General features: G+C 47.6%; 1 protein-coding gene across 1 annotated transcript in view; it reads right to left on the minus strand.

Moving 5' to 3' along the window:
• The window catches only part of LOC121288982 (adenylate cyclase type 8-like), a 217,233-nt gene that overhangs the window by 1,383 nt on the left and 189,224 nt on the right, over positions 1-26,626 (minus strand). The window contains exons 15-17 of the mRNA XM_041207846.1: positions 25,874-26,020; positions 14,524-14,616; positions 4,251-4,374 (exon numbers count right to left, since the gene is read on the minus strand). Coding sequence (XP_041063780.1) covers positions 4,251-4,374; positions 14,524-14,616; positions 25,874-26,020 — 364 coding nt within the window. The remainder of the gene's footprint in view (positions 1-4,250; positions 4,375-14,523; positions 14,617-25,873; positions 26,021-26,626) is intronic.

The following is a 26,626-nucleotide window of genomic DNA, read 5'->3' on the forward strand; positions in this document are numbered from 1 at the left end:
ATTGTTCTGGAGAGGGGTGGGAGTAGGTGGGGAGTAGGAGAGAAGAAGAGAGGACAGAGGAGATGGAGGGAGAGGGGAATCTCTATGATCTGGAATCATTAACAGATGCTAAGTAATTTTAGGTTTGGAAGTTAGGGAACCAGGGTGGGTGAAATGTCACAGACTGTCTGCAGCATGTTGAAGCCTTTAACCTTGGAGAAATCAAAGAAATTCTAGTCCTTAGGACAAAGCTTCTGGATTGTTCTCTGCAGTACTTATACAGCAGGTGTCAGTGCTTCAAGCTGCAGTGAGGAGGATGGTGACACTCACACATCTCATGGCGTTAACACTGCTTTTTTAAAGAAGCTGATGGTATCTGCTAAACTCTAAAAAAAACCCCAATGCTCGTCAGCTCTCTATCATCTAACTAGTGGCCTTCCTTCCGTGTGGGGTGGAGGGGTAGGTGATGTAGGTGGATCTATGCTTGGAGATCATAGCTGATCTGATTGTCACTTTAACTCCACTTTCTTGCCTGCCCCCCATAACTTGACTACCTTGTCAATCAAAAATCTAACCCAACCTTGAATATATTCAATGACCCAGCCTCCACTGCTCTCTGGGATAATGAACATGACCATCTGAGATGCAGCAGTTCAAGAAGGCAGCTCACCACCACCTTCTCAAGGGCAATTAGGGATGGGCAGTAAATGCTGGCCCAGCCAGCGAAGCCCATATCCCATGAATGAATTTAAAAAAAATTTGCCTTCTTATTTACTTCCTATACCTGCACGAGCCATATGTGATTTATAGACAAGGGCACCCAGATCCCTCTGTATTGCAGCATTTTATGGGCCAGGATTTTCCAGCCCAGTCACAGGCGGGATCCACTGCAGATGAGGTGACACCCCAGCCAGAAGTCCATGGACTTGCAGCGGGACCAGAAGATTCTGCCCATAGTCTCTCGCCATATTCTCACCAAAAGTGGACAAGTTGACATTTTCCTGCATTAAACTCCATTTGCCAAATTTCTGCCCACTCACTTAACTTGTCTAAATCCCTTTGTAGACTGTTTGCATCCTCCTCAAACTTGCTTTCCTGCCTATCCTTTTATCAGCAAATTCGACTACACTACTCTCAATCCCTCCAACTAAGTCATTAATATACATTATAAATAACTGAGGCCCCAGCATTGATCCCTGAGGCACTGCGCTAGTTACAGTTTGCTAATCTGAAAGTGCTTCATTTATCCATTTATCCCTATTGTCCTGTTAGTTAATCAGTCCTTTATAAATGCTAACATATCACCCCTAACACCTCAAGCTCTTACCTTGTGCAGTAACCTTTTATATGACACCTTATTGAACGCCTTTTGGAAATCCAAATACACCACATCTACAGGTTCCCTTTACCCACCCTGCTAAGTACATCCTCAAAAAACTCTAATAAATTTGTCAAACACAATTTGTCTTTTGCAAAACCATGTTGACTCTGCTTGATTGTTTAAGATTTTCTAAACGTCCTGCTGCTACTCCCTTAATAATGATTTCCCTATGACAGATGTTAGGCTAAATGGCTTATGGCTTCCTACATTCTGTCTCCATCCTTTCTTAAATAGAGGGGCTATATTTGCAGTTTTCCAATCCATTGGGACCTTTCCAGAGTCTAGGGAATTTTGGAAGATTACAATCAATGCATCCACTATCTCTGCAGCAACTTCCTCTATGTCCCTACAATGCAGGCCACAGGTCTTTAGTCCAATTAGTTTTCCTTGAACGTCTTCTCTAGTGATGGTCATTGTTTTAAGTTCCACCCCCACGCCCCCTCCCACCCTCCAGTTTACTTCTTGATTTCCTTCTATTCTTGGGGTGTTTTCTGTGTCACCTACTGTGAAGACAGGTACAAAATACTTGTTCACAGTCTCTGCCAATTCCTTGCTTCCCTTTATTAATCCCCCAGTTTCACCCTTTAATGGACCAATGTTTACTTTAGCTACTCTTTTTTACTGTCTGTTTTTACATTTCCTAATAGCTTACCCTCATATTCTAATCTCTCTTTCTTTATTTTTTCAGTTATCTTCTGTTGGTTTCTAATATTGTCCAAATTTTCTGGCCTACCAGTAATCTTCAGAGCATTGAATGCCTTTTTTTTCAATCTGATACTATCCTCAACTTTCTTAGCCACTGATGACACATCCTTCTCATAGTTTTTCTTTCTCAATGGAATATATCTTTGTTAAAAGCTACAAAATATTTCCTTAAATGTCTGCCACCCTCTACCAGCTTCCCTTTTAACCTACTTACCCAGTCCACTGTAGCCAACTCAGTCTCCGTACCTTTGTAATTATCTTTATGTAAGTTTAAGACCTAAGTTTCTCATCCTCAAACTGAATGTGAAATTCCATCATGTTATGGTCACTCTTGCCTAGAGCATCCTGTACTATAAGATAACCAATTAATCCTGTCTTAATATACATTAACAAGTCTAAAATGACCCATCCCTGGCTGGTTCCAGAATGCAATGTTCTAAGAAATTGCTCCAAGTACACTCTATGAACTCATCCTCAAGGTTACTTTTGCAAATTTAATTTGTCCAATATCATGATTAAAATCATCCATCATTATTGCAGTTGCTTTCTGATAAGGCACCATTATTTCTTGATGTATACTCTGTCCTACAATATAGCTAATATTAGGGGACCTATAAACTATTCCCACCAGTGACCTCTTTTTCTTATTATTTCTTATCTCCACCCAAACTGATTCTATAATTTGATCTTCCAAGTCAAGATCATATTTCACTACTGATTTCATCCTTTAATAACAGAGCTACCCCACCTCATTCTTCTTTCTTTGTGCCCTTTAGAAATGTCAAATATCCTTGAATATTCAGTTTCCAGCCTTGACCACTTTGCAACCACATCTCTGTAATGGCAATCAATTCATACCCATTTATTTCTATTTGTGCTATCAATTCATCCATCTTGTTATGACTATTATTTGCATTCAGATAAATTACTTCTATCTTTTTGCCATTTTTCCTTACTCTGATCCTATTTGCTGGTACGCTATAATGTTTGTACACTCTGTCCCTTTCTGTTAGACTACTATTATCATTACCCATATCACTAACTTGCATTATTGCCTTGTCCTTTCTTGTTAACTTTCTAAGCTCCCTCTCACATGAACTCTCCCCCACCCCCACAATTTACTTTAAAGCCTTCTCTACAGCCCTAGTTGTGGGACCCTGATCCCATCGTGGTTCAGATGAAGCCTGTCCCAGCTAAACAGCTCCCTCTTTCCCCAGTACTGGTGTCAGTGCCCCATGAATCAAAACTCATTCTCCAACATCAATCTTTTAGTCACACATTCAAATGTCTGATCTTATTTACCTTATGATAATTTGTTTGTGTCTCTGGTAGTAATCCAGAGATTATTACCTTTTTGGTTCTTTGTTTTAATTTAGTCCCAAACTGCTCATACTCCCCTAGCAGGATCACTTTCTTAGTTCTTCTTATATGGTTGGTAACCCCATGGACCACGACAACTGGACCCCTTCCCTCCGACTCCAAGTTTCTCTCTGGTTTCGAGGATGTCCTTAACTCCATCCCTACCTCAGCCCATTTGCTGCTGAGACTTGCATCCATGCCTTTGTTACTTCTGGACTCAACTATTCCAACAGTCCCCAGGCTGGCCTTCAACTTTGTGCCCTCCATAAACTTGACTCATCGAAGGATTCAGTTGCCTTTATCCAAAATGCACCAAGTCCCACCCACATACCACTCCTGTGCTCACTGACATACATTAGCTTCTAGTCCAAAAATTCCTAAATTGAAATCCTCATCCTTGTTTTCAAATCCCTCCATCTCTGAAACCTCCTCCAGTTCTAGAAACCTCAGAGATCTCAGCATTCCCCTAATATTTCCCTCTTGTAAATTCCCTATTTTAATCCCTCCCTAAACTTCTCTACCTTTCTCTCCTCATTAAGAACTTACTTCTTTGACCAAGCATTTGGTCACCTATCCTATGATGTTGTTCTGTGGCTTGGTCCTGTGAAGTACCTTAGTGCATTGTGCTACGTTAAAGGTACTGTATAAATATAATTTGTTGTTGTCGGAGTATAAATACAAATTGTTCTTATTATACAGGTCCATGTATCTCATTTCCCATTTTTTTTTATACTGATCCTTAAATCCCTCTACTCTGCAATCTACCCATAATGAATCTTTCCTCTTTTTCTCTATCTGGCCTCACACACCCTGTATAGAGACTTACCAACCCGGAGTTTAAAGTTGATGAGGGAATGTTTGTGAATTTCTTCCATGGTATTCTCCAGAGAGAGTGCAAAGTCTGCCAGGTTACAGAGATGTGCCCACTCATCATCATCACTATCAGAATCCTGAAACAAAACCTCAGTGTTATTCCTTTCTCACACGGGCGCAGTGATGATGCCACAACTCAGCACAGCAATGTGGAATTCCCTGGAATGTCGGGCATGATTTGCTCCCGGAGTTCCTGATGTGGAGAGTTACTGAGCTCAGTTGTTTTGCTGTGGGAAGCACAGAGCCACATCCCCATAGGAACAAGGAGCAATTTAAAGGATCAATGACCAGCTTTTTAGTGTGTCTGATGATTCGTTCCTTTAGGGGCTTTGCTGACACACACACATTCCCTGCTTTTGCCTGAAATAGAATCAATTCAAGCGTTTAGAAATGATGAAGCAGCAATTACTTATTGCACTCAGAGTACGAGGGGCCGTAAACACTGAGACCATATGATCTGAAAGAAGTGGGTGAATGCAGAGTGAAGTCATCAGCAAAATGTGAATGTTTGGGTTGGGTCAATAGGAAGAAGGGGCCGAGGTGGGAGAGGGAAAAGATCCAGGAAATCTAAACCTTCCTTCAACTCATCAAAAACACAGATTTTCCATGTACTATGAAAGTGAAATCCAGAGTTATCACCAGAAGTAGAATCAGGGAATTGTAAAGCACAGAAAGAGGCCAACAGATACTGTACCCTCTCTCTCTGGGAGAATTCTCCCCTCAGTCCCTTTTTCTACCCCATCCCCCTTCATCCCTGTGTCCCCTCTCTGAAAAAGTTCTTCCCAATGCCAACCTCAGCCCTCTTCTCATTCCCTATTTTCCTTTAGATACATTTATCTTCTCTTTTAAAAGCTTCCATTGATTCTGCTCCCCAACTTATTTCTGGTAGGAATGTCCTGACAACCCTTTTCATCAGAAAAATCTCTTTCAAACATTCTCCTACCTCTTCCTTTCTTTGCTGGGGATAATCTGAAATGTAATTACCTGGAAAAACTCAGCAGGTCTGGCAGCATCGGCGGAGAAGAAAAGAGTTGACGTTTTGAGTCCTCATGACCCTTCCACATAAGGACTCGAAACGTCAACTCTTTTTTTCTCCGCCGATGCTGCCAGACCTGCTGAGTTTTTCCAGGTAATTCTGTTTTTATTTTGGATTTCCAGCATCCGCAGTTTTTGTTTGTATAATCTGAAATGTGCTGCTTTCTTATTACTGCCTTATTTACCAGTGGAAATAGCTTTACCCTGTTTACTTTATTCAATCTCCTCAGAATGTTGAAACCCTCTATCAAATCTTCTCTCAGAGGGTAGTGAATCTGTGGAATTCTTTACCGCAGAGGGCTGTAGAGGCTGGGTTGTTAAGTATATTCAAGGCTGAGATAGACAGATTTTTAATCAGAAAGGGAATCAAGGGCTATGGGGAAAAGGCAGGAAGGTGGAGTTGAGGATTATCAGATCAGCCATGATCTCATTGAATGGCGGAGCAGACTCGATGGGCTGAATGGCCTACTTCTGCTCCTATATCTTATGGTCTTACAGACTATATCAGCAGCCTCGTAAATAGGGACCAAGACAATTGATCACCGGACAAGCCTGAGGCTGAAATAGGGCACATCAAAGACATCCTGCAGGATAATGGTGACCCTGGTCAGATCATTTCACACTGTATATCACGCAAACTCATGAATGGACCCTAAGACCGCCACTTTCAGCCCTGAAAAGTGCCCAGTCTACCTCAGATTACCCTGGAAGGGCAAGGTATCTCAAAAATTTGAGCAACAGGTGAAGCTAGTTGTTTCACGCTGTAACTATGCGATAGCAACACAAGTGGTTTTCACCACTAACAGGATGTTGCTGGCAAGACAAAAAAACACTCTGCATTCACACAGATGAGTAATGTGATAAATAAATAGTCATTTGATAGTATAGAACTTGAGTATTGCTGAAAAAAGAGACATGTCAAAGCTTTTCCTCTTGCACTCATCAGGATACTCGCAAGAATACCAATATTTCAGTGTGATTTGGACAAGCTGAGTGAGTGGGCAAATGCATGGCAGATGCAGTATAATGTGGATAAATGTGAGATTATCCACTTTGGTAGCAAAAACAGGAAGGCAGATTACCTAAATGGCTATAAACTGAGAGAGGGGAATGTGCAACGAGGCCTGGGTGTCCTTGTACACCAGTCGCTGAAGGTAAGCATGCAGGTGCAGCAGGTGGTAAAGAAGGCAAATGGTATGTTGGCCTTCATAGCGAGAGGATTCGAATACAGGAACAGGGATGTCTTGCTGCAATTGTACAGGGACTTGGTGAGACCACACCTGGAATATTGTGTGCGGTTTTGTCTCCTTCTCTGTGGAAGGATGTACTTGCTAATAGAGGGAGTGCAGCCAGTTTACCAGACTGATTCCTGGGATGGCGGGACTGACATATAAGGAGAGATTGAGTCGGTTAGGATTATATTCGCTGGAGTTCAGAAGAATGAGGGGGGATCTCATAGAAACCTATAAAATTCTAACAGGACTAGACAGGGTAGATGCAGGAAGGATGTTCCCGATGGTGGGGGAGTCCAGAACCAGGGGTCACAGTCTGAGGATATGGGGTAGACCATTTAGGACCGAGATGAGGAGAAATTTCTTCACCCAGAGAGTGGTGAGCCTGTGGAATTCGCTACCACAGAAAGTAGTTGAGGCCAAAACATTGTATGTTTTCACAAAGGAGTTAGATATAGCTCTTGGGGTGAAAGGGGTCAAAGGGTATGGGGAGAAAGCGGGAGCAGGCTATTGAGTTGGATGATCAGCCATGATCATAATGAATGGCAGAGCATGCTCAAAGGGCCGAATGGCCTATTCCTGCTCCTAGTTTCGATGTATGTTTTAAGTATTTCCCCTTATATTGGTATTATTGCGAGTGTCCTGACAAGTGCAAGACAAAAAGCTTAGACGTGTCTCTTTTTTCAGCAATACTCAATGTGATATACGAATTTCAGTGTCAGTGTGATGCCAGGTCTGTAGGCAGGATGTCCCAATGACTGGTGGATCGTATCAAACAACACATTCCTTCGGCTGTTCACAATAGGCAAAGTAATGACCATACCCAACCAGACGGTGCTTGCAAAATTCAACAGTGTCCAACATTAGATGTGATTTCGTGATTGGACAAAACTTGCTAAACAATCTTGATTGTGCTAAGAATTACACTGGAAACCAATTTAAGATTATCAGTCAGGCTTGCAATGTGAGTTATTATGTATGCTAGAGGCTACGTATATTCATACACAGGGCCCTGTCCTTTACAGACAGAAAGACCAGATCAATAAATTATGCCTTCTTCAATTAAAGAAAAGTTTGGGGGACAGCCATTCACTGGTTCATTCCCCATGTCAAGCCTTGACCAGTGTCAACCTGCCTGGTTTGAATTTGAACAAATTTTTGGCAGTTAACTGATCCCTGGTGCTATCTCCATGGCAAAGCCTCAACCGGTCAGAGTCCACTTGCTAACCAATCAGCACTCTCTTCTTATGCAGTTTAAATTGTTGTTACTATTGATAATCTTGTGAACTGTACTGATGAGTGCAAGAGGTAAAGCTTTGACAGCATGTCTCTTTTACCCGCAATACTTAAATTCAGTTAATAAAAAATCTAGAATTTTAAAAAAAGCTAATCTCAGTAACAGTGGCCATGAAGCCATTGACGATTGTCATAAAAATCCATCTGGTTCACTAGTGTCTTTTAGCAAAGGAAATCTGCCTTTCTCACCTGTGCGAGCCTAGAAGCGATTTCAGACCCACAGAGATGTGGTTGACTCTTAAATGCTCTCTGAAATGGCCTAATATGTCACTCAGTTCTATCAAACCACTACAAAGCCTACAAAAAAGAATGAAACTGAACAGATCATGTGGCATCGAGCCAGGCACCGCAAACAATAACGGCAAATGCAGCCCTGTCGGTCCAGCAAAGTTCTCCTCATTAACATCTGGGTGCTTGTGCCAAATTTTGAGAGCTGACCACAGAGCAACAGCCTGACATGGAATCATAGCTCACAGATAATGTCCCAGAAATCACCATCACCACCCCTGGGTATGTCTTGTCCCACTGACAGGCACACGTGAGGTGGTGGCACAGTGGTATAAAGTTGGAATGAACTTGCCCTTGGAGTCCTCAATATCAACTCCGGATCCCATGGCTTCAGGTCAAATATGAGCAAGAAAACCTCCTGCTGATTACCACATATTACTCCCTCAGCTGATGAAACAGTGTTCCTCCATGTGGAAGACAACTGAGAGTGGCTAGGGCACAGAATGCACTTTGGTGGGAGACTTCAATATCCATCACCAAGAGTGGCTCGGTAGCACCACTACTGACCGAGTTCTAAAGGACATAGCTGCTAGATTAATTCTGTGCAGTTTGTGAGGAAGTCAACAAGAGGGAAAAACCTACTTGACCTCATCCTCACTAATCTACCATCACAGCTACATCTGTCCATGACAGCATCAGTAGGAGTGACCACCACACAATCCTTGTGGAGGCAAAGTCCGATCTCCACATTGAGGATATGCTCCATCGTGTTGTGTGGCACTATCACCGTGCTAAATGGGATAGATTCAGAATAGATCTAACAACTCAAGACTGGGCATCCTTGAGGTGCTGTGGGCCATCGGCAGCAGCAGAATTGTACTCAACCACAATCTGTAACCTCATGGCCCGGCATATCTCCCACTCTACCATTACCATCAAGCCAGGGGATCAACCCTGGTTCAATGAAGAGTGCAGGAGGGCATGTCAGGAGCAGCACCAGGCATACCTAAAAATGAGGTGTCAACATGGTGAAGCTATAACACAGGACTGCTTGTGTGCTAAACAGTGAAAGAAGCAAGCAATAGACAGAGCTAAGTGATCCTACAACCAAAGGGATAGATCTAAGCTCTGTAGTCCTGCCACATCCAGTGGTAGATAATTAAACAACTCACTGGAGGAGGAGGATCCACAAATATCCCCAACCTCAGTGATGGGGGAGCCCAGCACATCAGTGCAAAAGATAAGGTAAAAGAATTGCAGCCATCTTCAGACAGAAGTGCCGAGTGGTTAATCCATCTGGGCCTCCTCCAGAGGTCCCCAGATTCACAGACAACAGTTTTCAGCCAATTTGATTCACTCCACGTGATATCAAGAAACAGCTGAAGGCACTGGATACTGCAAAGGCTATGGGCCCTGACAATATTCCAGCAATAGTACTGAAGACTTGTGTCCAGAACTAGATGCAACTTTAGCCAAGCTGTTCTAGTATAGCCACAACATTGGCATTTACCCGGCTATGTGGAAAATTGTCCAGGTATGTCCTGGACATAAAAAGCAGGACAAATCCAATCCGGCCAATTACCACCCCATCGGTCTACTCTCAATCAAGAGCAAAGTGATGGAAAGGGGCATCAACAACGCTATACAGCGGCTATTGCTTAGCAATAACCTGTTCACTAATGCTCAGTTTGGGTTTCGCCAGAGCCACTCAGCTCCTGACCTCATTACAGCCTTGGTTCAAACATGGACAAAAGAGCTGAACTTGAGGTGAGGTGAGAGTGCCTGTACTTGACATCAAGGCAGCATTTGACTGAGTGTGACATCAAGGAGCCCTAGCAAAACTGGAGTCAATGGGAATCAGTGGGAAAACTGGTTGGAGTCATACCTAGCACAAAGGAAGATGGTTGTGGTTGTTGGAGGTCAGTCATCTCAGCTCCAAGACATCACTGCAGGAGTTCCTCAGGGTAGTGTCTTAGGCCCAACCATCTTTAGCTGCTTCATCAATGACCTTCCCTCCATCATAAGGTCAGAAGTGGGGATGTTTGCTGATGATTACACAATGTTCAGCACCACTAGCGGCTCCTCAGTTACTGAAGCAGCCCATGTCCAAATGCAGCAAGACCCAGACAATATCCAGGCTTGGGCTGATAAGTTGCAAGTAACAAGTGTCAGGCAATGGCCATCTCCAACAAGATAAAATCTAACTATCTCCCTTTGACATTCAATGGCATTACCCCTGAATTCCCCCACAATCAATAACCTGGGGGTTACCATTAACCAGAAACTGAACATGACCAAATATTATAAATACTGTGGCGACAACAGCATATCAGAGGCTAGGAATTCTGCAGAGTCTAATTCACCTCATGACTCCCTAAAGCCTGACCACCATCTACAAGGCACAAGCCAGGAGTGTGATGGAATACTCTCCACTTGCCTGGGTGAGTGCAGCTTCAAAACCATTCAAGAAGCTCAACACTGTCCAGGACAAAGCAGCCCATTGAGTAACAACACATCTGACACCTTCAACATTCACTCCATCCACCACCAATGCGCAGAAACAGCAGTGTGTACCATCTACAAGATGCACTGCAGGAATTCACCAATGCTCCTTTGACAGCACCTTCCAAACATAGAAACATACAAACATAGAAAATAGGAGCAAGAGTAGGCCATTCGGCCCTTTGAGCATGCTCTGCCATTCATTATGATCATGGCTGATCATCCAACTCAATAGCCTGCTCCTGCTTTCCCCCGCTTTCATAACCTTTGATCCCTTTCGCCCCAAGAGCTATATCTAACTCCTCCTTGAAAACATACAATGTTTTGGCCTCAACTACTTTCTGTGGTAGCGAATTCCACAGGCTCACCACTCTCTGGGTGAAGAAATTTCTCCTCATCTCAGTCCTAAATGGTCTACCCCGTATCCTCAGACTGTGACCTCTGGTTCTGGACTCCCCCACCATCAGGAACATCCTTCCTGCATCTACCCTGTCTAGTCCTGTTAGAATTTTATAGGTTTCTATGAGATCCCCCCTCATTCTTCTGAACTCCAGCAAAATATAATCCTAACCGACTCAATCTCTCCTCATATGTCAGTGCCACCATCCCAGGAATCAGTCGGGTAAACCTTTGCTGCACTCCCTCTATAGCAAGAACATCCTTCCTCAGATAAGGAGACCAAAACTGCACACAATATTCCAGGTGTGGTCTCACCAAGGCCCTGTACAATTGCAGCAAGACATCCCTGTTCCTGTACTCGAATCCTCTCGCTATGAAGGCCAACATACCATTTGCCTTCTTTACTGCCTGCTGCACCTGCATGCTTACCTTCAGTGACTGGTGTACAAGGACACCCGGGTCTCGTTGCACATTCCCCTCTCTCAATTTATAGGCATTTCAGATAATAATCTGCCTTCTTGTTTTTGCTACTAAAGTGGATAACCTCACATTTATCCACATTATACTGCATCTGCCATGCATTTGCCCACTCACTCAGCTTGTCCAAATCACACTGAAGCACCTCTGCATCCTCCTCACAGCTCACCCTCCCACCCAGCTTTGTGTCATCTGCAAACTTGGAGATATTACATTTAGTTCCCTCATCTAAATCATTAATATATATTGTGAATAGCTGGGGTCCCAGCACCGATCCCTGCGGTACCCCACTAGTCCCTGCCTGCCATTTGGAAAAAGTCCCATTTATTCCTACTCTTTGAGCAGAATTCTCTGCCTGTTGGGCGGGCCTGACCCAATCTCCGGTGGACGGGGAGCCGATCCCCGCCGGAGAAACGGGCCCCGCTGCCATTTTACATGGGCGGGCCAATTAAGGCCCACCCAGCGTGATGTCCGGCAGGAAGCGCTATGCACTCCCTGTGTGGGCGGGATTCCCCAAATGCGTGAGTGCGCTTTATCGCGCATGCGCACATCTCCCTGAGGCTAAGTGCTGCCTCAGGGTGATCACTGACAGCTCTAAAAACATTGAAAATAGAAAAGAAAATCCTTAATATGTGCCCCTCATGTGACAATGTCACACGAGATGAGACATGTTCATAATTTACACTAAAACTTTATTCAACTTCTTAAATCCTTATATGAAACTCCATCCCACCGCTGGATGAGGTTCCATGTTTTCTCTAGTTCCCGCCGGGGCTCCTGGCGAACCCGACAACCTTAAGGTTGGATGGGCAGGTCCGTTAATTGTTTTAATGATCCTCTCAGTGGCCTCAATTGGCCATTGACAGATTGGCGGGCCCGCAGCTGATTTTGCTGCACCCCCTCCTTCCTGAAAATTTAAATGAGGCTGGATGACTTCCGACATCATCCCACGTCATTTTACATATCAGAGAGCAGGCCCCGCCCCCTGCTCACCAAAGGCAAAATTCAGCCCTTTGTTTCCTGTCTGCCAGCCAGTTTTCTATCCATCTCAATACGCTACCCCCAACCCCATGTGCTTTCATTTTACACGCTAATCTCTATTATGGGACTTTGTCAAAAGCCTTCTGAAAGTCCAGATAAACCACATCCACTGGCTCCCCCTCATCAACTCTACTAGTTACATCCTCAAAAAATTCCAGTAGATTTGTCAAGCATGATTTCCCTTTCATAAATCCATGCTGACTGTGTCCGATTCTGCCACTGTTTTCCATGTGCACAGCTGTTAAATCTTTTATAATAGAGTCTAGAATTTTCCCCACTACCAACGCCCGGCTGACTGGTCTATAATTCCCTGTTTTCCCTCTGCCTCCCTTTTTAAATAGCGGGGTTACATTAGCTACCCTCCAATCTGTAGGAACTGTTCCAGAGTCTATAGAATCTCAGAAGATGACCACCAATGCATATTTATAGGGCCACTTCTGTAAGTACTCCAGGATGTAATTTATCAGGCCCTGGGGATTAATCGGCCTTCAATCCCATCAATTTCCCCAATACCATTTCCATACTAATATTGATTTCTTTCAGTTCCTCCCTCTCACTAATCCCTGTGTTCCACAACATTTCTGGTATGTTATTTGTGTCCTCCTTTGTGAAGACAGAACCAAAGTATGTATTTAGTTGGTCAGCCATTTCTTTGTTACCCATTATAAATTCCCCTGTTTCTGACTGTAAGGGACCTACATTTGTCTTCACCAATCTTTTTCTCTTCACATACCTATAGAAACTTTTACAGTCAGTTTTTATGTTCCCCACAAGCTTACTCTCGTACTCTATTTTCCCCTTCTTAATCAATCCCTTGGTCCTCCTTTGCTGAATTCTAAAGTGCTCCCAACCCTCAGGTCTGTTGTTTCTTCTGGCCAATTTGTATGCCTCTTCCTTAGACCTAATGCTATCTCTAATTTCCCTTGTAAGCCATGGTTTGGCCACCTTTCCTGTTTTACTTTTGTGCCAGACAGGAATAAACAATTGTTGCAGTTCACTCATTTACTCTTTGAATGTTTGCCATTGCCTATCCACCGTCATCCCTTTTAGTAATGTTTCCCAATCCCTCATAGCCAACTCGCACCTCATACCATCGTAGTTTCCATTATTAAGATTCAGGACCCTAGAATCAACTACGTCACTGTCCATCTTGATGAAGAATTCTATCATATTATGGTCGCTCATCCCCAAGGGGCCTCACACAACGAGACTGCCAATTATTCCTTTCTCATTATCCAATACCCAGTCGAGGATGACCTGTTGTCTAGTTGGTTCCTCAACATATTGGTCCAGAATCCACGGAATTTTAGGAGGATCCTGGTTTAACCAGGGCATGATAACATAAAATATTAATCTGTACATCTTTTAATTTCAGTTATCTCTAATCTGTGCCTTGAGGCAGGTGACCAGTAATTGCCTTCCTTTTAAAATCACTGTCTGTGTCAAGGTTCATCTCGGATGCAAAGAGTCAAGAGAGGTGAATATATCTCACAATGGATTCAGCGACTCTAATCAACAGCTTTGTGCTTAGGATGCTTCCTAACCATGTTCATCACATGAAAATTTGGGTCAATGGACAAGACCCTGTGTACCCCATGTCATTCTCGGCACAGATTCCCAAACCCTGGGAAATTAAACCACCCTTGTCTTTAAATCAAGCCGCTGCTGGCTCTCCAGCACCAGAGTTCTTCAGCTAGATTGAGGAATGGTTTGAATGCACCAAATCTGTAATAGTCATTGATTTTAAATGGTTTTAAGACTATAATACCTATCAAACTGTTCTCAGCGATGGTGACATAGTCCCAGGTGATAATGGTGTGATGTTTGTAATGGTGTCAGTTTCTAGGACTACAATTATGGCTGTAAATGTGCCTCTACCCTGGCACAGCTTTTCAGCAAATTCTGGGCTGATATGCTACAATTGCTACAAGGAGTGTGTTATCTCACATGTGTCATCATACATGCATTTTACCAGATAAGTACTACAAAAGCTTTAACATGTAGGTGCAGGAATACCTGCTGGTCTGAGGTCAGTCCAGACACTGCCATGTATGAACTCCCAATGGTCTTGATCTTTTCAATATTCTCAAAACGTGTATCACCCAACAGCTACATAAAGAAACCATGGAAAACAGAATCAATTTGGATTAACATTACTGCACTCAAAATAAGCAATAACTTGCATTTCAATGGCAGCTCCAATGTGGAGTAACATTCTCCGGGATCTTCACAGAGACATAATCAACATGAGGATATTTCAGGATCGGGAACAACCAATAATTTGGTCAACAATGTGGATTTTAAGGAAAGTTTTGAATGAGCAGAGGGAGGTAGAGAGGAAATTACAGAGTATGTGGCAAAGGTAGGCCAAAAGGAAGATCAATGTATAAGAGGTCAAAATTGAAGCAACACAGAGACCTAAGAGGGCTGGGGGAGGTTACAGGTATTGGGAAAAGAGAGAATGAGAATTTTAAAATATTACATCTTAAATTTTAATTGAGGCGTTACCAGAATGGGTGCCGTTGTAGGTCAGCTGGTACAAGGTAATGGCTGAAAGGACATAATGTGAGTCAGGTAGGAGTATACGTAGGCTCAAGGTAGTAATATTTTAGTTCAGCTTGCCCATATTTATACATTATTCACTCTAATAAGGTCAAGGAAGCCATCAGCTGTTGAGCTCACAATGTATCTCACTTATACCTGCTAAAAGCTACATATATTCACATGCAGGGTCTTGTCCTCTGCAAACAGAAATAATAAGCCTGGGAACTGCATCTTTTCAATTAAACAAAAGCATGAGGGATAACTGTTCCCCAGTGCATTCCCTATTGCAACAACTCGAAAATCAGAGTTGACCTGCCTTTTTTGAATTTAAACAAAAGCTTTGGGAATAGCTATTCCCTGGGGCATTCTCCATGGCTAATGCCTCAACCAAAGTCCATTTGCCAACCAATCAGCATTCCTTTTCTTATGCAGTATAATTATTGTTCTCTTTGAAATGTGGAATTCTTGCTTCTGTTCCTGATGAGTACAAAGCGAAAAGCTTTGATAGTATGTTTCTTTTTTCAGCAATACATGAATTAATCAAATTATTGTATTAACTACTGGCTAGTCATGAAACAGATCATAAAAGTAATGAACATTGATTGAGTTTTAATTAATGAATCAATATAATCAATAATCATATTCGAAAGAGTGGGTTTTCATTTACATATTAACGTATAATGACTCTATAAGTATAATCACTGTATAAGCCGAAAGTCTCTCTCTCTCACGAGAGAGAGCAATTTCAGCTCAAACAAGTTGATCTTTCTGGAATCCTGATAAGGTCCTTGGAAGAGTACACTATGGCCTTGCTGGAGTTTGGCTTAATGAATAGAGAGTTGTTCAGAATCAGATTAAGGAACAGTGTAAAATGACCCCATTGTATTCCTGTCTCAGACAGTGAGGTCAGGTGGTCTCTAGAGAGCTGTAAATGAGAACCAACCAAATTTACTTAGCAACAAAAAAAGCCAGGCATAAAATCAACAATAAGGCAAAAGCAAAAAACTGTGGATGCCGGAAATCCAAAACAAAAACAAAAATATTTGGGAAAAACTCAGCAGGTCTGGCAGCATCTACGGAGAGGAACACAGTTAACGTTTCGAGTCCGTATGACTCTTCAACAGAACTAAGGAAAAATAGAAGAGAGGTAAAATATAAGCTGGTTTAAGGCGAGGGTGGGACAAGTAGATCTGGATAGAGGGCCAGTGATAGGTGGAGATAACCAAAAGATGTCACAGACAAAAGGACAAAGAGGTGTTGAAGGTGGTGATATTATCTAAGGAATGTGCTAATTAAAGGTAGAAAGCAGGACGAGCAAGGTACAGATAGACCTAGTGGGGGTGGGGTAGGGGGAAGGAACCGAAAAAGGCTAAAAGGTAGAGATAAAACAATGGATGGAAATACATTTAAAAATAATGGAAATAGGTGGGAAAAGAAAAATCTATATAAATTATTGGACAAAAAAAATGGGGGCAATCGGAAAGGGGGTGGGGATGGAGGAGAGAGTTCATAATCTAAAGTTGTTGAACTCAGTATTCAGTCCGGAAGGCTGTAAAGTGCCTAGTCGGAAGATGAGGTGCTGTTCCTCCAGTTTGCGTTGAGCTTCACTGGAACAATGCAGCAGGCCAAGGACAGACATGTGGGCATGAGAGCAGTGTGGAGTGTTGAAATGGCAAGCGACAGGGAGGTCTGGGTAACGCTTGGGGACAGACCGAAGGTGTTCTGCAAAGTGGTCACCCAGTCTGCATTTGGTCTCTCCAATGTAGAGGAAACCGCATTGGGAGCAACGAATGCAGTAGACAAAATTGAGGGAAGTGAAACTTGAACATTTGAAAGGAGTGTTTGGGCCCTTGGACGGTGAGGAGAGGGGAAGTAAAGGGGCAGGGGTTGCACCTTCTGCGGTTGCATGGGAAGGTGCCGTGGGAGGGTTTGAGGTGTAGGGGGTGATGGAGGAGTGGACCAGGGTGTCCCGGAGGGAACGATCCCTGTGGTATGCCGCCGGGGGGGGGGGGGGTGAAGGGAAGATGTGTTTGGTGGTGGCATCATGTTGGAGTTGGCAGAAATGGCGGAGAATGATCCTTTGAATGCGGAGGCTGGTGGGGTGATAAGTGAGGACAAGGGGGACCCTATCATGTTTCTGGGAGGGAGGAGAAGGTGTGAGGGCAGATGCACGGGAGATGGGCCGGACACGGTTGAGGGAGCTGTCAACCACCATGGGTGGAAAACCTCGGATAAGGAAAAAGGAGGACATGTCAGAGGAACTGTTTTTGAAAGTGGCATCATCAGAACAGATGCGACGGAGGTGAAGGAACTGAGAGAATGGGATGGAGTCCTTACAGGAAGCGGGTGTGAGGAGCTGTAGTCGAGGTAGCTGTGTCAATAGGTTTGTAATGGATATTGGTGGACAGTCTATCACCAGAGATTGAGACAGAGAGGTCAAGGAAGGGAAGGGAAGTGTCAGAGATGGACCATGTGAAAATGATGGAGGGGTGGAAATTGGAAGCAAAATTAATAAATTTTTCCAGGTCCAGACGAGAACATGAAGCAGCACCAAAGCAATCATCGATATACTGGAGAAAGAGTTGTAGAAGGGGGCCGGAGTAGGACTGGAACAAGGAATGTTCCACATACCCTATAAAGTGACAGGCATAGCTGGGGCCCATGCAGGTCCCAAAAATCAACAATAGCCTGACTCTGACATGGTGCGATGGTCATACAGGGTTCAGTAAGGTCTCCTTGCTAGCCATCAAATTGTGAAGATTCTAGAGACAACAGCCACCTGTCATTCTCCACAAGTGGGTTCAAGGTCGAAACCAGAGACCTGAAAACGTGAATCCGGTGACCCACACATCAATTCAAACATGGAAATGCAGGAATGATGGACGTGGCTTTGGAAGGCAACAGCACATTCAAGAACTTTGGAAAGGAAAAGGAAGTTGGAAATGGGTTTGTAATTTGCAAGGACAGAAGGACTCAGGATTTTCTTTGAGGCGAGAGGTTATAATGGTAGATTTGAAAGTGAGGGGATACAGTATCTGAGGCAAGGGAACCATTCCCTATCTTAGCATGGGGGCCAAGAAGGGAAGATAAGTAGTCAGTAGCTTAGAAGGAATAAGAACGAGGGAGCAGCAGGTGGTGTCACGGACAAGCTAAGTTTAGAAAGGATGTGAGGGGAGATAAGAGAGAAACTAGATAGAGCTGTGGGTTCAGAGAAAGGGCAGGAGAAGCAGCAGAGACTTCTGACAATCAGTCTTAACTTTGGGACATTTTGGGTCAAAATCCTAGAACTCCCGAACAGCACTGCGGGTATACCTACACCACATGGTATGTGTGTTCAAGAAAGTGACTCATCACCACCTTCGCAAAGGGCAATTAGGGATAGGAAGCAAATGCTGGCTTAGCCAGTGACACCCATTTCCCATGAAATATTTTTTAAAAATTCAAATGCCTTAAGTATTGAGAATGTGAGCTTAAGGAATGTGATGCACTGCGGAGACATTCCCAAATCCACATTGCAGAGGGACAGTAAGTACTCATGGGGTTATTCCAGACGTGTGTAGATGCTGAGAAGCTGAGAATGAACAGAAGCAGGTACAGTATAAACAGCTTTGTAACCACTGAAATGTGTGTCACCATCACTTCAGATTCAAGTGGTTATGGTACTGGGTTTGTAACCCCAAGATCAAGAGTCCAATTCTCACAATGGGCAAACTATGAAACAATGTAACTTCATCTGAATAGGAACAGATGGAAACATGTATGTGGGCTTGGCCTCAATAGCCAAGTGGTTATGGTACTGGGTTTGTAACCCCCAGATCAAGAGTTCAAATTTCACAATGGCAAACTATGAAACAATGCAGGCTACTTGGCAAATAACCTCAAGGTAAATTTTAGGAGGTAATTGTGGATTCAGTTGGTTTCCTGATACTGAGGAGAGAAGGTGTGTGGTGTTGGTGTTGCTGCTCCTCAGTGTTTCAACTGTTTCTGCTGCTGCCTTTGGGGTTGTTGCTTCTGCTGTGTGCTGCTGCTGCTGCTCCTCCAGTGCTGCTGCTGCTGCCTTGCCCCTGTGCTGCTAAAGGAGAGAGAGGGAGAGAAGAGAACAGTTGCTACTGTTGCTACAGGACAGGAAGGCCAGGAGGCCAGGACTGAGTTGGAAAACAACATCCTAGGTGGGTGTCTGAACTGTGTATTTTTGTTTAAGGTGGGGGCAATTAAGGACTGTGTTTTTGTAGGGGGAGGCAAGAAGACTGCCAGAGGAGTTGGGGAAGGAAGAGCGGGAGGGTGTGTGTGTGTGCTGAAACCATCTTTCTGCCACCCCTCCCCCCAACCCAGCCCTTTTCCCAGTAAGGCCAGCAATAGCTGGTGAAGACATCGCCTCCCCCTGCCTGAAGAACATCAGGCCCCCACCCACCGTCCATCCACCATCGAGGACACCCACCTGGACATTTACCTCTTTCCCTCCTGTGCCTCCCTGTCTTTTACTCCTCTCCCTCCTCTCCTCTCCTGCCTAAAAGAGGGGAGGTTGTTTCTACCTCTCTCCCCCACCCCCTTTCCTCCCTATATTTCTAAAAAAAAATAAAAAGAAAAAAACAAAATGGCCAATCCTTCCCGGGGTGGGCGTGGCTCTGGCCCTAAGGCCAATTCACCATCACCTGTGGCCGGGCCCTCGAGGGCTAATGTGGAGGCGGTTTTGTCACCGGTGGCAGGGCCTCAAAAAAAGAAAACTTATGCGGGGGTGGTTGCTTCTGCGGCTCCAGCTGCTCCCGCTGCCCTGTCACCTTTCCGCCTCCTGACCAGGGCCCTTGGGGTAAAGAGCTATGCTCACCCTGAAATGACAATAGAGGCCTGCGTAAAGGCTATGGCTGGGGTCGTCGGCCCCTCAGCCATTGTCGCGGCCTCTAAAATGTATGGGAAGGCCATATTCTTCTTGAGGTCCGAGCGGGCGGTGCACCTCGCCCTGCAAAAAGGACTCACTGTGGGCGGGACTTTTCTGGCGGTGGACCCCCTTGAGGCCACCGCCCAGAGAATTATTATTTCGAACATCCCGCCTTTTCTATCCAGTGAGCTCCTCCTCCCCCACCTTAATAAATTGGGGGAGGTCAGGTCGGGGGTTGCACCAATCCCGCTCGGCCTCAAAGACTCGGCCCTCCGCCATGTGTACTCCTTCCGGCGCCAGGTATTTGTCCGCTTGGCCCAGGAGGAGTGCCTGGAGGGGGCCTTCGTTATCAATTTTGAGGGGACCGCCTATCGGGTCTTCTGGACCGTGGAGGGCGTGCGGTGCCATGCTTGTAAGGAGGCAGGGCACGTGAGGAAGAACTGCCCCGCCTCCAAGGCTACGAGCCCCACCCAAGTGGCCATGGCTGGCACCGCCCCTCCTCCCCCCGCCACCACTCCATCTCCCTCCCCGCAAGGGGAAGCGACGCCGGCGGCCACTGCCATCTCGGCTGCCGGTGAGGCGGGGGGAGAGCCCCCACGCCGTAAGAAGGCGCAGAGGAAGACCCGCAACCTGGAGGCGGCCCCTGAAACGCCCCAAAACCCCCAAACACCTGCAAGCACCGGCTCGGGGGAAAAGACAACATCCGGCCCCGGCGTCGTGTCCGCGTGTGCTCCCGGGCCCGTGGGTGCTAAGGCGCCGAGTGCTGGGCCCGGCGTCGTCCCTGCGCGTGCTCCCGGGGCCGGCGGGGAAGGGACGCGGGACCCCGAGCCGGGGTATCTAACACCCAAAACCCAGAGGGTGGAGTGTCCGGGAGGGCTGGACAAGGAGGAGGGGGCCTCGGAAATGGAGGTCTCCCTAGCCCCCAGCCTGACCCGGAAGAGACGTCACGCTTCGGAGGAGGAGGTGGGTGATGCCCAAACTGAAGAAGTTGGGTGTGTCCCTTCCCCCGATGAAGAGGTGGTGGCGTCTCCACCAAGTAAAATCTCGCCCTGTCCTCTGGGGGAACTCAAAACCCCTGCACCGACTCCCACCACTATTACCCCTGTCAACCTGCTGCAGTCCCCTGAACAGGGCCCCTCGGGGGTCACTGAAGGCACCTCCCTTGAGGTGGTGCCCGACTCAGAGACCCTCGATACCCCCGAGGTACCTTCTGGCTCATCGGGGGACTGCAACTTTCAAAATTTAAAAAATGTCAACGGGTCATTGGGTGGCGGCGAAAAGGAAGGCCTTCCCGCTCCCTCCCAAACCTTAGCACCGGGCGTCCTAGTTTTAGGTCAGGAGCTTGTCCTGAGCTCCCCGGACGACCCGGTGCCGGGAGGAGAGCGGGCATCAGAACTGCCGCTGCCCTCTGACCCAAAACGTTTAGAGGAGACCAGAGAGGACCCCTCTGGCCTTGATCCTGGGGGTGGGATCGAGGTACAGGTGGGGCCAGCTGGCAGCTCCGACTCAGCCCCCGTACTCAATGCGGGGGAGGGGTCGGAAGCTGGAGGCGACGACCTGGAGGAGGACGGGGTGTCCGTGGTGAGCGCTGGAGATTACGCTGAGTCGCTCTCAAGCGAGGCGGTGGATCCCCTGGTGCCCTCCACTGACTCCCCCCTCATCCCCCCAAGGGAACTCCGGGACTTTTTGGCGAGTCATCGCGGTCGCCGAGACAGGGTTCAGTTGGCCTTGGACCGGTGGCATTCTTTTCCGCTGGTGTTCTGGTCCACTCGCGAGGCTCTCAAGTCTCCTGAGTTGGATAGGAACGCGCGGCGGAGGGTCCAAACGTTTCTCGCTGGGCTCCTGAAGGAGAGGAAGGACTAAAAAGTCCTCTTCTTCTTTTTAATGACTTAAGGTGAAGGTTTGATGTACCTTTGACAATGAAGACGACTATAGCCAGCCTCAACATCCGCGGCAGCAGGGCCGCACAGCGCAGGTTCCAGAACTTCTCGGTCCTCAGGGACGGGAAGTACGCGTTGTGCTTCCTGCAAGAAACCCATACCGTTCCGGGAGACGAAGCCACGTGGCTCCTGGAGTGGCGAGGGGGGGTCTACATGAGTCACCTAGCCTCCAATTCTGGCGGGGTGGCTATCTTGTTGGCCCCGCATTTTCAGCCGGAGATCTTGGGGGTCAAGGAGCCAGTGCCAGGCCGGTTGCTGCACCTGACTGTGCGTCTGGGGGGGGCGGTGCTTCACTTTGTGAATGTGTACGCTCCCCTGGGCATGCAGCAGCAAGCGAGCTTCTTTGAAGAAGTGTCCACTCATCTCGGCTCCATCGACGCTGGCGAGTGCATCGTCCTCGGGGGGGATTTCAATTGCACCCTCGGGGTCCAGGACCATCACGGTACCCCGCACTGCACGCGAGGTGTGAGTAAGTTGCGGGACCTGGTCAGGTCCTTCGACTTAGTGGACGTCTGGCGAAATCTCCATCCTGACTCCAGCGTGTTCACCTTTGTGTCACCTGGAGTCGGAGCGTCCAGACTCGACCGCCTTTACGTTTCGAAGGCGTACGTGTCCTGCGTTCCGGCTGCTTCTATACAGCAGGTTCCGTGCACGGACCACCGTCTGGTGTGGGCGGAGCTCACTTCGTTCTGCGCTCGGACGGGGTCCGCGTACTGGCATTTTAATAACCTGTTGTTGGAAGACCAGCGGTTCCTGGACTCGTTCCGTCGCTTCTGGGCCGGCTGGAGAAGGAAGCGGGGAGGCTTCCCCTCCTTGAGGCTATGGTGGGACGTGGGCAAGACTCACGTCCGAGTTTTCTGTCAAGAGTACGCGAAGGGGTCGACAAAGAGACGCAAATCCAGGGTCGAGGAGTTGGAGAAGGAGGTGCTCGACCTGGAGGCACGTCTCCGTCAGCCCGACGCGGACCCGGCCCTGCGGTCGGTGTACGATGAGAAGAAGGGCGCGCTGCGGGACCTGCAACTGGTCGGGTCTCGGGGCGCGTTCGTGAGGTCGCGGATCTGTTTCCTTAAGGAGATGGACCGTGGCTCTCCCTTCTTCTACTCACTGGAAAAAAGGCACGGGGTCCGTAAGCAGCTCTTTACACTGCTGGCCGACGACGGATCACTTGTCTCGGATCCGGAGGGCATCAGGGCCATTGCCCGAGATTACTACACTGCCCTTTTCTCTCCGGATCCGTCCAGTGAGGAAGCTTGCAGAGTTTTGTGGGAGGACCTGCCGCAGGTCGGCCCGGAGTGCGCCGGAAAGCTCGACTCCCCTATAAGTCTGGGGGAGCTGACCGGCGCACTCGACGGTCTTTCTAGGGGCAAAACCCCGGGACTAGACGGGCTGACCGTGGAGTTCTTCAGGGTGTTCTGGGACGTCTTGGGGAGCGACTTCGCGGGGGTCCTGGGGGAGAGCATTGCTACCGGGGAGATGCCCCTTTCGTGGCGCAGGGCCGTGATTGCCCTGCTACCGAAGAAGGGGGATCTCCGCCTTCTTAAAAACTGGCGCCCGGTCTCCCTCCTCAGCACGGACTACAAAATCTTCGCCCGAGCCATGTCTTCTCGGCTCGGCACCGTGCTGGACCACATGATCCACCCTGACCAGTCCTACACCGTCCCGGACCGAACCATTTATGATAACATCCATCTGGTCCGGGACATCATCCACCATTCCCAGAGGGCTGGTCTGTCGAGCGCCTTCCTGTCTCTCGATCAGGAGAAGGCGTTCGACAGGGTGGATCACGAATACTTACTCGGAACTCTGCGAGCTTTCGGGTTCGGGACGCATTTTGTCGCCCGGATCCGACTTCTGTACACTGCCGCGGAGTGTCTAGTGAAGGTTAACGGGTCCCTGACGGCGCCCCTTCGCTTTGGGAGAGGGGTACGTCAGGGCTGCCCCCTGTCTGGCCAGTTGTATTCTATTTGCGTGGAGCCTTTCCTGCGCCTCTTGCGGAGGAGGTTGTCGGGATTGGTTCTGCGCGGGCCGGGCATCGGGGTGGTCCTTTCGGCTTACGCCGATGACGTGCTCCTTATGTTTAGTGACCCGGCTGACCTGCGGAGGATGCGCGAGTGCCAGGAGGTCTACTCTGCCGCTTCTTCTGCCAGGATCAACTGGGGTAAGTGTTCTGGACTCCTGGTCGGTCAGTGGCAGATGGATCCCCTACCCGAGGAGCTCAGGCCTTTCACCTGGAGCAGGACCAGCCTCCTCTACCTGGGTGTCCATCTCTGCCCCGCTGAGGAATCCTGGCCGGCAAACTGGCAGGAACTGGAGACGAAAGTCACCGCTCGCCTGCGGCGCTGGACAGGACTGCTCCGAGTGCTATCTTACCGGGGTCGAGTTCTGGTCATAAACCAGCTGATCGCCGCCATGTTGTGGTATCGGCTGGTCACTTTGACCCCTCCCCCGGACTTTGTCACAAGAATCCAGAGATTGTTAGTCGACTTCTTCTGGGACAAAAGATTGCACTGGGTTGCTGCCGAGGTTCTGAGTCTCCCGCTTAGGGAGGGTGGTCAGGCGCTAGTGTGCCTATGCACACAGGTGGCGACTTTCCGCCTTCAGACCCTGCAGCGATACCTCTACGTTGAGCTTCCTCCTAGATGGTGTGCCCTGATGACGTATTTCTTCCGTCAGGTGCACGGCCTGAATTATGACGTGCAGCTCCTGTTTATAGAACAGCTGGGCCTCGGTGGCTCCTTGCAGGCGTTGCCCGTCTTTTACCAGGACCTGATCAAAGTCTGGAAAGTGGTCGCCTCGCGACGCAGCTCTCCCCCGTCAGGAGTAGCGGCTATCGTCAGAGAGCCGCTGCTCAGGAATCCGCCCCTCCGTCCTTTTCAGTGGTTGGCGGAGAGGAGGGCTGTGGCCGCAGGGGTGACCAGGATCGGGGACGTGCTGGGTGGCGGAGGACTGGGCTGGATGCTCCCGCAGGAGTTGGCGCGACGCGCGTCTGTGAGTGTCCAGGTCGCAGCCGATGCCATCCAAGACCTGAGAACGGTCGTGCTCGGACCCGACGTTATTTTGGGTCTTGAGGTGGCCCAGGTGCGCGGTGGTCTTCCGTCTGAGCGTTCCCCTGTTCGGACGGAATTCCACATTGGCCCCAAGCCCCGAACCCTCCCTCGGGTGCTGGTGCCCCGCAATATGAGCCGCCTCGGGGACATGCCCTCTGTGCCTTTTGGCACAGCAAAGAGGGGCTTTTTGTATGGACTGCTGCTGCACACCTTCCATTTTCTCGCCCTTGTCCGTCGACCGGACACGCCCTGGCGTGCCTTGTTGCCGTCCGGCGGCGGAGGCCCTCGATGGGAGGCCCTCTACGGAGGTGTCCTCCCCCTTTCTATCGGGGACCTGGGTTGGAGGGTGTTGCATGCAGCAGTCCCTTATAATAAGAGGATGCATAGGTTCACGGACTCTCAGGACACATGCCCTTTTTGCGGTCTTGTGGAGTCCGTGGACCATGTATACATAGGGTGTTGTAGGCTGCACTCCCTTTTTAGTTATTTGAAAAACCTTTTATTGATGTTTTGTTTGCACTTCAGCCCCACGCTCCTGATCTATGGGCACCCGGTGCGGAAGGGGGTCGGGAAGGAGGAGGACCTCCTCGTGAACCTGCTCCTGGGCCTGGCCAAGTTGGCCATTAACAGGTCCAGGCAGCGGGCGATCGACGGGGGAGTCCCGCCCGATTGTTTGTCCCTCTTCCGCGGCTACGTTCGCTGCCGGATGTCCCTGGAGAAGGAGCACGCGGTGTCTGCTGGCACTCTCGAGGCCTTCCGTGCTCGGTGGGCACCGCGGGGACTGGGGTGTTTTGTTGACCCCTTTAATCACATTTTGATTTAAAGTTTGTAAGTTTCCTTTAAACTTTGTTCTTGGTTTTACAGCTGACCTGAATTAGGGGCTGTGCCTGATTTATCCCAATTTTGTTGATTTGGTTTTCATTTAAAAGATTATCAAGAGTTCAAGCTAGGGTACCTACATCATCAAAGTCAGCAATGATCTCATTAAGCAGCTGCAGACACTTAATTCCCTGTTGATTTCCCTCAGCATGCGAGTAAAAAGCAGCAAATTCTGGTATTGAAGCAAACAGCACTCCGACATGATCATGTGTTTCACAGTACAGCTCCTGGAAACAGCAAAACGAGCAGGAAAATCACGTCAAATTTGTTATCAGATCAAAATAATCAACATCGTCAGAATAGTCATGTATTCATTGAAACACAGCAGGGTTAGCATTAACTCACAGTGAGGTTAGCATTAACTACAGTGGGGTTAGCATTGACTCACAGTGGATTAGTATTAACTCACAGCGGGATTAGTATTAACGCACAGTGTGGTTAGCATTAACTCACCGTGGGGTTAGTATTAACTCACAGTGGGGTGAGGATTAATACGCAGGGGGGTTAGCATTAACTCACAGCAGGGTTAGCATTAACACACAGCAGGGTTAGTATTCACACAGAGTGGGGCTATCATTAATTCACAGCGGGGGTTGCATTAACAAACAGCGAGGTTAGCATTAACACATAGAGGGGTTTGGATTAACATACAGCAGGTTAGTATTAGCACACAGTGGGATTAGATTTAGCACACAGGGGGGCAAGCATTAACATGCAGAGGGGATCACATTAACTCATAGTGCAGGTAGCATTAACACACAGTGGGGTTAGGATTAACAGACAATAGGGTTAGTATTAACACAGCAAGGATAGGATTAACACATAGGAGGGTT

This window comes from Carcharodon carcharias, chromosome 2, assembly GCF_017639515.1.
Source record: "Carcharodon carcharias isolate sCarCar2 chromosome 2, sCarCar2.pri, whole genome shotgun sequence".
NCBI lineage: Eukaryota > Metazoa > Chordata > Chondrichthyes > Lamniformes > Lamnidae > Carcharodon > Carcharodon carcharias.